The sequence below is a fragment of the Notolepis coatsorum genome (assembly GCF_963971535.1).
Source record: "Notolepis coatsorum genome assembly, chromosome: 18".
NCBI lineage: Eukaryota > Metazoa > Chordata > Actinopteri > Aulopiformes > Paralepididae > Notolepis > Notolepis coatsorum.
The window spans coordinates 51710054-51723079 of NC_140182.1; the positions used below are offsets into that span (position 1 = coordinate 51710054).

General features: G+C 47.2%; 1 protein-coding gene across 1 annotated transcript in view; it reads right to left on the reverse strand.

The window, feature by feature from the left end:
• Nucleotides 1-1585: 1585 nt before the first annotated feature.
• Nucleotides 1586-13026, reverse strand: part of syt7a (synaptotagmin VIIa) — a gene marked incomplete at its 3' end in the record, with an annotated part of 296315 nt that continues 284874 nt past the window's right edge. The window contains exons 9-12 of the mRNA XM_084334887.1: nucleotides 12838-13007; nucleotides 11067-11181; nucleotides 9584-9783; nucleotides 1586-1690 (exon numbers count right to left, since the gene is read on the reverse strand). Coding sequence (XP_084191013.1) covers nucleotides 1586-1690; nucleotides 9584-9783; nucleotides 11067-11181; nucleotides 12838-13007 — 590 coding nt within the window. The remainder of the gene's footprint in view (nucleotides 1691-9583; nucleotides 9784-11066; nucleotides 11182-12837; nucleotides 13008-13026) is intronic.

The following is a 13026-nucleotide window of genomic DNA, read 5'->3' on the forward strand; positions in this document are numbered from 1 at the left end:
TCAAATGACCGTCGCTGATTGGTCTAACACACACAGCACGGCTGATTATGTGTTTGTGTATCTGTGTACCGTTTCGTTCATAAAACAAGGAAGTACTCTAGTATCGATTTAGGACCAGTTTAGTTTGTTTTGTTGTCAACTTCCCGACTTATTGTACAAAAAAGACGAGAGAAGAGTAGCGCGACCGATCGTAGAGTAGCGCGACCGAGCGTAGAGTAGTGCGACCGAGCGTAGAGTAGCGAGACCGAGCGTAGAGTAGCGTGACCGAGCGTAGAGTAGCGTGACCGAGCGTAGAGTAGCGTGACTGAGTGTAGAGTAACACGACCAAGCTGGGAGTAGCGTGACCAAATGGAGAGTAACTGTGCTTAGCTACACATTGTTGTAACTAAGAGATTCGCTGACAGAAATGATCTGTTTGTGCCTAGATCAACCTATAATATGATTTTCACGTGAGCACATTTCCTGGTTGAAAAGAGGATGACAGTGCTGTCCTTGGCGCTGTTGTGTTACAAGAGACCATTCTCTCTGACCAATCAGTGATCTGCAGTGTTTTCACGTCACCTTTTGGTATCGCCTCGGCTCACTCGGAACCGCAATGGAGGTGATGCCCAAAAAAGGTAGCAAGTGCCAGGCACTATCCACAACTTTGCCCAATGGAAAACCAAAAAGGGGCGAGTAGAGTAGGGTCGAGCCGGTACCATGCAGGGGTGTAAAAACTACCCAGAAATGATACTTAAGTGAAAGTATGGGTACCGTCTCAAAATCGTACTCAAGTAAAAGTAAAAAGAGTATCTGGCTAAAAACACACTTGAGTAAAAGTAAAAACTTGTTTCTGACTGTCTATTCTTCTGATAGCAGGTGTTTAATCAAAGATCCCCGCTTTCTAGTCTTGCACAAGGACCAATCAGCATGGGTATGGGCGGGTTCATTTTCCATTGATGGGGATTTGATTGGCTGTTTTTAAATAAAGTGCGGCTGCAGTATTAACGTTAGTTCGGCCAGAGAAACAAATATACTAATAAAAATTGTTGGACCTGCAATATTTGTACTTTGTACTTTGTAGGTCTGCATTTTAAATGTAAGGAGTCAAAAGTATGTATTTTTTTCTCTGAAATGTAATTGAGTAAAAGTACAAGTATACCAACCTAATAATACTCGAGTAAAGTACAAATCCCCCCAAAAAAGTATTGTAACAAAGTACAATTACTCAAGTACTTTACACCCCTGGTACCATGTAATGGAAAAGGGCCATTAGACCCCCCTCCCCCCCAGGTGAAGTGCGTACGTAGGAACAGACAGACAGACACACAGACGGTCAGAAACAGGGGGACGATTGGCATGGTAGCCGACATAGATAGTAAGACGGGGCTGGATGGGAAGGTACAGAGGAAAAGAGAAGAGTGAGAGAATTATTCAGAGAAAAGAGAAGAGTTTAAAGGTTTTAAGAGAGCAGATGGCTAATTGTACCCGTGTTTCGCAGCCTGGCAGCAAGTCAGTCTTGTGCATAAGGACGGGGTGGGGATGGGGGTGGGTGGGGGCGAGGGAAGACTGAGGGAGGGGCCATGGAGGAAGCTGGGCAGCGTGATCAGGCCTTGAGAACGTGCCATTGGGCAACATTAGTGCGTGGCCGACCCATCATGTCTTTCCAGTGCTTCACCTCTGCCGGTCCGCTCTTCCATGATAGGTAGATCTGAGAGAGGACAGAGAGATGAACAGGAGGAGGAGAAATAAAGAGGGAATGACATTGGAGTCTTCATAAAAACCACAGAACGTGTTCCAGGCTGAATTGCCAATGGTTATTCAGCACGTAGAGTAATCGATTCACAAAAAATATAATGCGAATTAGGTGCGTTTTCATCAGTTGAATTGGGGGGAATACATTTTCTACCTGAACACAGAACATTGCAACGTTAGAAAAGAAATCCGGGCGCCCGAGTGATGCATGTCCTCCCCCACATCTTCTCCCATTCTCCCTCTCCTCTGTCGGCCATGTCTGACCATAAAAGCTGTAGAAATGCTAAAAATAAATCTTAAAAAATTAAAAATATAAAAATAAAAGAAATTCATCGAAAAAAACAACGCTTGCTATCAATAATTTACTACTATTTAAGGTTATTTTGTGTCAGCTTGTATTAGGCCATATTTATTGTTTTCCAAAGCAAGACAAAGACAGAGAAGTCCAGGCCAAGATTCTGACGCAGGGACAAATGGCCGTCTCATAGGGGTGACTGGGAGCAATTGTAACAGGGTCCAGTGTAATGCTGTTGTTATTCTGTTGCCCTCCAAAGTAAATTTTTTATGATCAAGGTTTTCTTATTGCTGTGTTTGAACAATTATAGACAACTTTGAAAATAGTTCACACATGTTTTAGTGCTTTAGTAAGCTACACCATGAGTCTATACAGTTAGCATGATGCTAGCTCAAAACAGCTGGGGGATGCATTTTTTTCAAAATGGTAGGCTTGGGGTGATTTGTGCCAAAGTGCCTGGGTTAAGTTGTGCTAGATGTTTTGTTTGTTAAGTTGCCCCAACTTATAATTATTAACTATATATATTACTTTATTGTATTTTATTGTTATTGTACATTGTATTCTTACATTTGATCACTAAAACCATATGTGATATTCTTAATTTTAGACCAAAATCCATCATGCCACGCAGATACAAACGGAAGACAGACAGGGTTATATATCGTAATAGCTTACGCTCTGCTCGTAGTGGAACTATCCCTTTATCCAGTCTAATAATGAATAATTTTCTCCACATGCACACACCCATCCGCCTGGCTACACCCACATCCGCTCCTCTACATAAGCGGGGTCGTGGCCAAACCATCAGCTCCTTCCCTATTTTCACCACCGAAAAGTGTCTGTAACACACCACTTTAAGTTTAGTGCCGAAGATGGTTGTTGGAGAGGAGCTGCGTTGACATTGTATCTTTGTTTTCTCTCTCACTATTTTTCGAGGAAATACAGCGATAATGTCTTCGCCACCGGAGGGTCTAGAAGATGATGATCATTCTGACCTCCACCGGCGCTTCGCATTAGGGGCGCGTGTCGCTGAGCAATCCCCGCCGGCATTGTCTCCAGCTCTGCAGCTGGACACTATGCTTGGGAGGCGGACGGCTGTGTGAGGGCTGACGGCCTCTCTGGGCGGGTGATGTTTTTTGCAACGCGGGCGCCAGGTGTGTCATTTGTGGGGGGACAACTGCACAGCTTACGAAGGTCGGCTCCAGGCTAGAATCCTTTTCGCTGCCCCTTAGCGGCGTGGAGGGGGTTCTAGTCTGATGCCCCACGATAACATTAGCTCCTCCTCAGTGAAGTCGTAGCTTTGTTTTCCTGGGACCGTGATTCCGAATCTGCGGTTCAATTCCCTGGGTCTCTGGACAAACGGATACCCTCTGCCGCCGCGCTGGCCCCGCTTTTCAAGATGAAAAACACCCGGCGCGAGGGGGGTGAGCTCAGGTCGGCTGTAGCCCGCGTACAACGAGGGGCTTGCTGCCGATACCGCTGTGTCTGGTAAGCGCCGTTCTGTAAGAGGGGCGTGTGTTGCCTTTTTTCCTTTTTTCTTCGGATAAGAAGAGGAAAAGACAGCAGCTGTCTGAAGTGGTGGCCTGTATTGCTATTTCTCACGTTGTACAGCTTTCAGTAGTAGCCGCTTAGCTTGCCACTGCGTTAGCTGCCAGCTACGCTCGGCTAGAAACGTTAGCTTGATGCTATATGTTAGCCTAGAGTTAGCTGTTTAGCTTATGCTACAACCATTGGCGCTAGCCGTGAGGATAGCGGGCCCTGGCACTCTGACTACGACGTCATCTCTGGCAGAAGATGTCGTCGGGCCTGTGCCATGAGCGGCTGCAGGAGGGGGGCGTCACGCTGGAGCGAGGCCTTGCCAACGAGAGGCCTTCGTCAACGTGGTAGACCAACCTGTGTTGCGGCCTTTCGTCCTGCGTTCGTAGGTGCAGGTCCGTAGGACATTGCTCCACTCTTCCTTCCTCCCCCTCCCGAATGTTTTGGTTAATAACAATGTCTTTGTTTAAACGAAACATATGTTGCTTCACTACATTTGGAGATACGACGTGTGGTGTGAAAATCGTCTTGGTCGCTTTGTATAGCTTAGGTTAGCATTGGCCAAGGCTTATGTCTTCTCTCTACCTGAAAACAGCGTTGTTTTTTACGTGAGTAAAAATGAACTGGGTTTTTTGTTGTATGATGAGAAGTTGTGTGTGTTCATGTAACGTTTAGACAACGTGGCTGAGCCCACAACTGGCTGGGTGTTACCCTACAACGCTGTACATAGTGGCATATGATCGAGGGCCTGAGTCTCTCTCTTAGCTTGTTATTCTTTACTTGAGGGTAATGATGAAAATAACGAGTGACAAGTTTTCACACATAAGCAGGGCTGTGGGAAACCTGTTTTCAAACGAGGTTATCGGCTGTGGCTGGCATGCATGATGTAAAGCTTTACTATACAGGTAGAAGTATGTGCTTCATCTGGCGCGCCATGCGCCTGGTATCACGGCTCTGTTTTTTCATTTGGTGTCGTATCAGTGGTGAGGTGGTGAGGGGGTGGGTGAAATGATTCCCCGGTTCCAATGTGGAACCACGTTATGGGCCGGCGCGCCTTGGTTGCCCAATTCATAGAAACAGCGTTTTTTATGCGGGCGACTAGGAAGGAGATTTTTATCTCTACCGAGCGCCAGTGCACTAGGTTAGACTCGATGACTCACGCCCATGAGGTGGGCCGCCAGGAGCAGTGCATTCACGTTCTGTCCATCTTGGTGGCGCCCTCTGTGATGTTTTAGATCGACATGCATACCTACCCCCCTCTTAGGACTGGGGATGTCGGCGTGACTAGGACACGGGACTGGTTCTGGTCGCGCCGGACCAGGTCAGTTAACCCGTTGTCCTTTGGAGCGCAGATCTGCTGTTCTGGTACCCCGAAGGACTTTGTGCTTTTCCGGGGGGAAAATGCCGGGTCAGTCCGGGCTTCGCGGGGATTGATGTCATGGATGTGTGTGTCATATGTACAGTATGCCACTACGACTTGCCCATAACGGTGACGTGCTTGGTCCATACTGTGTTGTACCTTGCGCTGTGTTAGGGGGCCTGGTCCTTCTCCATTTGTTTCACCCCTCCCTCCCCCTGCTGGGCGGGGATGGGAGGGGGCTGTCGGGTGGTTGCTGTCAACCCCTCTAGGCATCCCTGTGTAGGTCCCGGTCCGCCAGGCCCAGGTCCGGACTCGTTCTCGTCGACCTGTTGGCCTGGGTTAACCCTTTGAAAACTGAAACACTTGTACTGCTTGTATAGCCTGTGTATACACGCAGTTATGTTTCTAAGTTTTCTTGGTGGGTTAAGGGAACAACCGCCTCCTGTTAAGGGAACAACCGCCTCCGGTGTGTTGGTAGCAGAGTCGACTCTCGGGTTGAGGCCGGGCTTGACCCCGTCTGCCCGAGAGTGTGCCCCCGCATCTTTCATGACGTCTGCCAATTGTGTTCGCCTCTCCTTTGAACCTCGACCCCGCTGGAGGGGTTGGGTTTGTTGAGGTCATGACAGCATACCGAACACCCCTTCCGCCGGGTACTGTTCTTACAGTAGACCCCTTAGGCGCCTGTCTAGTCCGCAGTGCTCCAGGCACAGGTCGAGTTCTGGCCTGTTGTCTGGATTGAGGGATCAACCCCCTTTGGGAGTTGTCTCCCCGGCGCGCCGTCTGGCCCCACAGTATTGTGGGGGGGTAGCCTCTTGGGGCTTACGGCCATGCCAACCTGGACACGCCCGATCTCGTCAGATCTCGGAAACTAAGCAGGTTCGGCCCTGGTTAGTTCTTGGATGGGAGACCCCCTGGGAATACCAGGTGCAGTAAGCTAGAGTGCTTCAGAGCGGCGTGCCAAAAGGGGGAAGGGCCTACTCTTGATTTGGGCCCTGTCCGATACGCTGGCGATGTGGGGGGTGGTGTCACCAGTGACCGTCTGGTGGGGTCCCGATGCTACGGCATCGTTGACCTCACCGGGCCCCCTTTTTCGGGGGGTCCTGGCCCTCAAGTTGTCCTAGGGCTGGGACCTCCTCTGCGCTCCGCTGCTACGGCCTTGCCACAGGGTTGGGTTCTTGACCTTCGATCCCGTGATGTTGGGGGCTGTGACGGAGGTGTTTTTGCTTCCCGTCCGTTCCCTGGTGGCATGTGGGATGCACGCCTGAGTGTCCCACGGTCTGCTCACCCTGTGCGTTTGAGGTGCTAAACCCTCTTCGCACAGTCGGATCCGATTCCCTCTCGTCCTCCACTAGGGGGGTCCTGGGGGCTCGGGTCCTCCCCGGTTCTGATGGTTGTGGGGGGCCTCAGCGGGTACATCTGTCGAGCTTCCGCTCTGCTCAGCTCCTGTATTCCACTACGAGCAGAGCGTAAGCTATTACGATATATAACATACGGTTATTCTATAACCATAGTTATATGAGTATAGCAAGCGCTCTGCTCGGACTCACTGAGGGCCCCGTGGTCTTCGTCTTCGGTGGTGAAAGACTTGGGAAGGAGCTGATGGTGTGGCCACGACCCCGCTTATGTAGAGGAGCGGATGTGGGTGTGGCCAGGCGGATGGGTGTGTGCATGTGGAGAAAATTATTCATTATTAGACTGGATAAAGGGATAGTTCCACTACGAGCAGAGCGCTCGCTATACTCATATAACTATGGTTATAGAATAACCGTATGTTTCAACTCCTCTTGAGAAGTTGGAAAGAGCAGTGAAAGAGGTGCAACAGGGGAAGACTATATGTCAGGTTGGAAAGGAGATGAAGATCTGCAGGATGCTTTTACCGCTTTTGAGATTAAAATTATCTGTTTTACTTAATATTATCAATGGCACAATTTACCCCAGTGTATTCTCTCTAATGTCACAACTAACCCCGCACCGGGGGCAAGTTGTGCCACAAAACCACTTTTTTTTCTAAAGCTATATTTCTGAAACAGTTTATTTAAGATCCAAAGTGATTGTCCCCAGGGATGCACAACATCCTAAACTATGTGTACATATTTTAGTTGGGGGCATTACTGTAATTCCCTTGCTTTAACTCATTCAGCTCCCACGGGTCGGGGCGCCAGAGGGCGCTAGAGCGCCATCACTTTAATCAATGGGGGGACTGCGACATTTGCGAGTGCTTAAAATATATCTTATATTATAGCTATGGGTCTAATACACCTGTCGATTGTCAGTGAGTTGCTTCCAGTCAACATGCACAAAACAGATTGTTTTTTCATACATACATTTCCGTTTTATACCGTGGTGAATAAGAGTATATTTCCAGAGCATTCTGTCTAATCTCAAGAAACTCGAGCAAACGGCGCTTCAATGTATTTCCTTAGAAATCGTGCCATTTGTCGCTTGATTTATGAATCGTTCTGAAATAACGCTAGATTATCGGTATTATATGCAAGGTTAATCCAATTCCTGATCACCATTCCAAATATTGATTGCGTTTATTGATCCAACATTATATGTCCGAAAGGCATAATCCACGCTGCTCCCAGTCTCCCCAGTCCATGTGTTATAAACATTACTCTTGCCCGAGAAGGAAAACCTGGACCGGACTTGTTAGATCAGCGTACAGCCCAAGGGGAAGGGATTTCAATGCTGTGCAATACCGGCTGGAAGGCGTAGGTGGCGGTATTTGCCCTTATGCGAGCTCAGACCCATTCCCAATGATAACATCAGGCTGGATGGATGAAAAATGAATGGATATAGCATAATAAAAGAAATAACGATTAAAACCTGAGTTTTCTCGTGATTGGCGCTGAACGGTTGGCGAGTTAACCCGACTTTTCTCGTGACTGGCGCTGAATGAGTTAAAGGCACTTTAAGTAAAAATTGGCACTACTTACCCCACTCTCCCCTACACTCTTAATAGGCAATTGCAAAAACCATGTCAAGTGTACTTTCTTTTTGAGATATTGACAAAGTTTTATAGAATTTAGCAGTCTCCATCGAGCGAAGCCACACTCCAAGAGGTTGCAATTAATGTGGAGATGCTACAGTGTTTATTGTTTGTTTATTGTTTTAGTATGACCATCATTAGCTGCTGAATGAATGGGCGCTAGTCTTCTTTGGGGTCCTCACAAGGAAATAATACAACAGAATACAAATACAGAATGTAATTAGTAATACAAATTTAAATAAGAAAAAACAAAACAGAAAGCATAAAGGAAATCAAAAAGGAACATTGGAGATGTAGGCCAAACACAATTAATTCACTGAAGGAATGAGGAAATGGCAGAGGCACTCGACTCATACAATTCCTTTATTTCATTGGCAAGTTCTGCCAATAAAACATTTTTACTTGGATGCATTTCGACATCTAACTCTCTGTAGAAGGCTAGATGCCGTAACAAATTCAAAAGAAATTCATACCCTCCATCAAAGAGCACCGTCTTTTTTGTTACAACTATTCGTGAGAACTCGGGCGGCTAAGTGGCGCAGTGGGCAAGGCGCTCGCCACTAATGCAGGAGATGCTGGGTTCGAGCCCAGCTCTCGGCGTTGCTACCAGCTTGGCTGGTCGTTCATACTAACACAATTGGCAGTGTTAGAGGGTGAGAAAGCTGGTGAGTGGGGATTGGACGTTGTGGACAGCGACTCCTACAGGTCGGTTGGTGCGCCTGTACAGCAGAATCAGGAAGCATCGGGGGCAGCGTGAGCCTCCCATGCGTTACTCCTCGCCACTGAGAGATCACGCTGTACAGGTGAAAAGATGCGACAGCTGCCTCCTCGTGTACCGGAGGGGACACGTGATGCAAGGCTTGGTCCTCACTGCAGCCGACCAGTGGGAGGCATAGTCTAGCAACGTTCGAGACAGGGGAGGGGAGAATTGAAGGGAGAATTGGCGAGGCGAAATTGGGACGGGAGAAAAATAGAAAAATAAGGAGAAAAAGTCGATACATTTTTTTTGTATATTCGTGAGAACTCAAAAAACAAACAAAACAAAGCCTCATAACTGAAAGGGTGACTCCAGTTGTGAAGCAAACAGCTCCTACTGTTCCCCTGCAAGCAGCCTCTTGGCAGCAGCGCTCAGACAGTAGTTATTACTGCCAAGGTTCTCCACTCACAGTGTTTAGGCACTTTGTTCCGGCTCATATCCAGTAGATCAATAACTCTATTGTTAGTTATTATTAGTCATGCTATACTGACAAGACGTTAGAGTGGTTATAGAACTGGGAGAGGAATGCTGCTGGTTTTCTGTTGATGATCGTGTCAGTGGGTGTCGTTGATGATGTTGATGATGACTAGTCTATTAACCACACTATTATAGATTGATTGATTCATTAATTGATGGTTGTTTTTATAGCTGCCTTTTTTGTGGTAATTGGTTTTGATGGCATGCATGTCTTGTCATGTGGCACCATTTAACCACTTGTCTGTCTGTCTGTCTGTCTGTCTGTCTGTCTGTCTGTCTGTCTGTCTGTCTGTCTGTCTGTCTGTCTGTCTGTCTGTCTGTCTGTCTGTCTGTCTGTCTGTCTGTCTGTCTGTCTGTCTGTCTGTCTGTCTGTCTGTCTGTCTGTCTGTCTGTCTGTCTGTCTGTTTGTCTGTCTATCTGTTAGTATCTTACCTTGCCAATAACATCGTTGCGGCTCAGCCTGTCCTTGTCCATGACGGTGATGATGATAGTGGTCTCCCTCAGCACGTGGGCAGGTACCTCGAAGGGGAAGGACTCGTTGAAGATAGGGTTCAAACAGCGCTTCATCGTCACTGTCTTCTTCTTCTCCACACGCTTGTCCTTGTGCATCAACCATAGCTTCACATAGGGGTCTGAAGACGAGGACAGACGCAGAACAGCAGGCCAGACAGTGTCGAGGATATTTACCAAATGTAACAATGAAATAGATTAAATTACATCTTAACCACTCAAAACTACTCAACTACATCCAAACTGCACTGCGTAAAACGATCAAATATGAGTCTGGGATGCCATATACAGTAGGTAAGTATATGGAACATTCGACAAAGGGATGGTCTCCAATATGATCTACCACTGAACTACAGCAACAATTTTTTTTAACACTAGTAATTGAGCTTCATGCAATTAACTACGCTCCCCAACCCTGGTTGCCAGTAGTGCTGACGGCTTAAGAAGTAGGATGAAGTTGCCCATAGAAGCTGATCTGGGGTCAGATTTGCAATTACCCTCTTAATTATAATGGTTAGGAAAGGCTGCTGGGAAGCTGCTCCCAAGTCAGGGCTCAAAGTCAACTTCCCCCCGAAGCTATGAAAATATACAGCTGAGGACGTATTTGTGGGAAATGGAGGCTGAGCGATTCTGGAACAACATTAGCATATCCTGCTCTCATCCAGTCCAGGAATCAGTAATAATGTTCCAATAACATTCCACTGTTAACACTCCATTAGGAGACTGGGGGCAAAAGCACTGAGTAGAGAGTTGAGCGGAGAGACACAGGTTCAGCTGGGAGGCTAAACTCTTGAAACTCTTGACTTGACTTGACTTGAAAGGACCCTTCTAAACATACGGCAGAGAGAAAGAAAACTCCTGAAGGAAGGTCACCTTGCTGTTACTGTAGCTCATATAGCTGCCAGGGGTATGACTCAGCTACAAACCCAGACGCGGTTGACCGTCCGCGGTGTAGACAAGTTAATAGATGTAGGGAACACAGCATACTGCGTACGGTATACTACGTGTGAATCCGGGAGGCTTTGGGACAGGTGAGGGAGGGTTAACCATTTCACTGCCGCACTATCAAATGGTTTAACCCTTTCACTGCAACAATACGGAAGGTTAACCCTTTCACTGCCACGTGACAAATGGTTAACCCTTTCACTGCGACAACACATAAAGTTAACCCTTCCACTGCCACACGACAAATGGTTAACCCTTTCACTGCGACAACACGTAAAGTTAACCCTTTCACTTCCACACGACAAATGGTTAACCCTTTCACTACCACACTACGGAAGGTTAACCCTTTACAACCGTCTGTAGTGTGATAGTAAAGGGTTAACTTTCCATAGTGTCAGTGTGGTAGTGAAAGGGTTAAAGAGAGGCGAGAGACGAGAGCGAAAGGAACGGGATCTCGTACCTGAGGTGCCCCCGATATCCATGGCTTTGAGATTGCGTGCTTTGATGATGTTCACGGTGATGGTGTTGACCGTGGGGTTATAGCAGAGAGACAACAGCAGGTCCCCTCGTCTCCCCTACGGAACACACACACACACGCACGCACACACACACACACACACACACACACACACACACACACACACACACACACACACACACACACACACACACACACACACACACACACACACACACACACACACACACACACACACACACACACACACACACACACACACACACACACAAACTCTAGATTACTCGTCCGTTCATTGTGTTAACCTTAGAACATGACCTCGCCTCTCTGCTTGTGCCGAAGATGGATGGTGTGACTGCCAACTCCACCACCTACCCTTTCCCCCCTCCCTCTAGTCTCTCTGTCCTGCTGGTGTCCCTGTGTGTCTCCCTCTAGTCTCTCTGTCCTGCTGGTGTCCCCATGTGTCTCCCGCGTGCGGTCTGTGTATCACCAGCTGTCGTCAATCAATCAGATTCATCACATACATTCCTCAGTCAGTCAACGCTTAGTCGTCAGTCTGTTCTACATATCCTGATCGTACTAGACGCTACTAGTTAGTAGTTGTGTTCTTGCCTGTCTTGTTTGTTAGAGTAGCCAGTGAACTCTCTGTCTCCTGCTTATTGCCTGCTCCATTAAATTACCCACTCCTTTGCATCAACTGCCTCCTGGATCTACTACTACTCTCTAATTGATGTGAATTGACTCCAAATTGAAAAGCCTACAGTATAGCTAAACCTCTCTTTACCTGACCTTGCCTTTGTTTCAATAAGATTACGTAAAGCTTTTGGCTGAAGAACAATATTGGACTTTTTTGGAACGGTTCACCTACTTGCAGCTGTGTAAAGGCGACAGTATACCTGTTGAGGAAACTAATTTGGTCAGGTTTGTGAGAACAAAATGACCCATTTGCAGAGAATGTGAAGCTCTGCATTGAAAATGAAAATAGGCACAAGACCGAGAAAAGTCCAAGACAACAGTAAAGTAGAGTTCAAACTCCCACTTACAGTGTGAGAACTACAGCCCTGCTACGAATATACACCATATAATTGTACACTGTAGATAATGGGATATGAAAACATTATTGGAAAAGTAAAAATGGAATTATGGTTCTCAATAGGGGTGTAAAGGTACACATATCCGTACCGAACCGAACCGTTTCAGTGTGTACCGTACCGTACCGAACGGCTGTGTAGTGTACCGAACGAATACAACGGTATGTTAACCACTAACGACCGCCCACCGGGGGCTGTTTTTTTCACAATCTAATATAATTATTATTATTATTATTGTTATTTTTTACAATTCAATTATTCATTTCAATATAGAATATTTGTTGACAGCCCTACAAGTACAATTCGTTACTGCACACTACATCACCCCTGAGTGGAACATGGAAAGCCAAACTTTCCCCCACTGTACCGAAAACCCGTACCGAACCGTGACTTCAAAACCGAGGTACGTACCGAACCGTGGTTTTTGTGTACCGTTACACCCCTAGTTCTCAACCTTCCTGTGTTGACATCCACCGGTCTAAAGAATACACTTAGAATAGAGACACACAAAAAAACAAAAAAAACATTGGATTGGCCGCCAATAGACCTCATCACTCTCATCGCCCCGTCCCTACAAGACCCTATCTCTGCCCTCGGTCCCCCGGGCATCTTATCTCCCGGCCCTGTTTGTCTTACACCCATAGATGACAGACGTTGCTTACACTGCCATCACTGCAGGGCTTGAGCTCCTTCCAGAAGGTCTTCAGCTGTCCCAGCTCTATCTTGTTGAGGGGGATGGACACCTCTCCGATGGGGTCGTTTCTGCTGAAGCGGTCGTAGTCCAACACCTGCAGGTAGAGGGTTCGCTCTCTCACTTTCTCATACGGGAACCCTGAGAGAGAGAGAGAGAG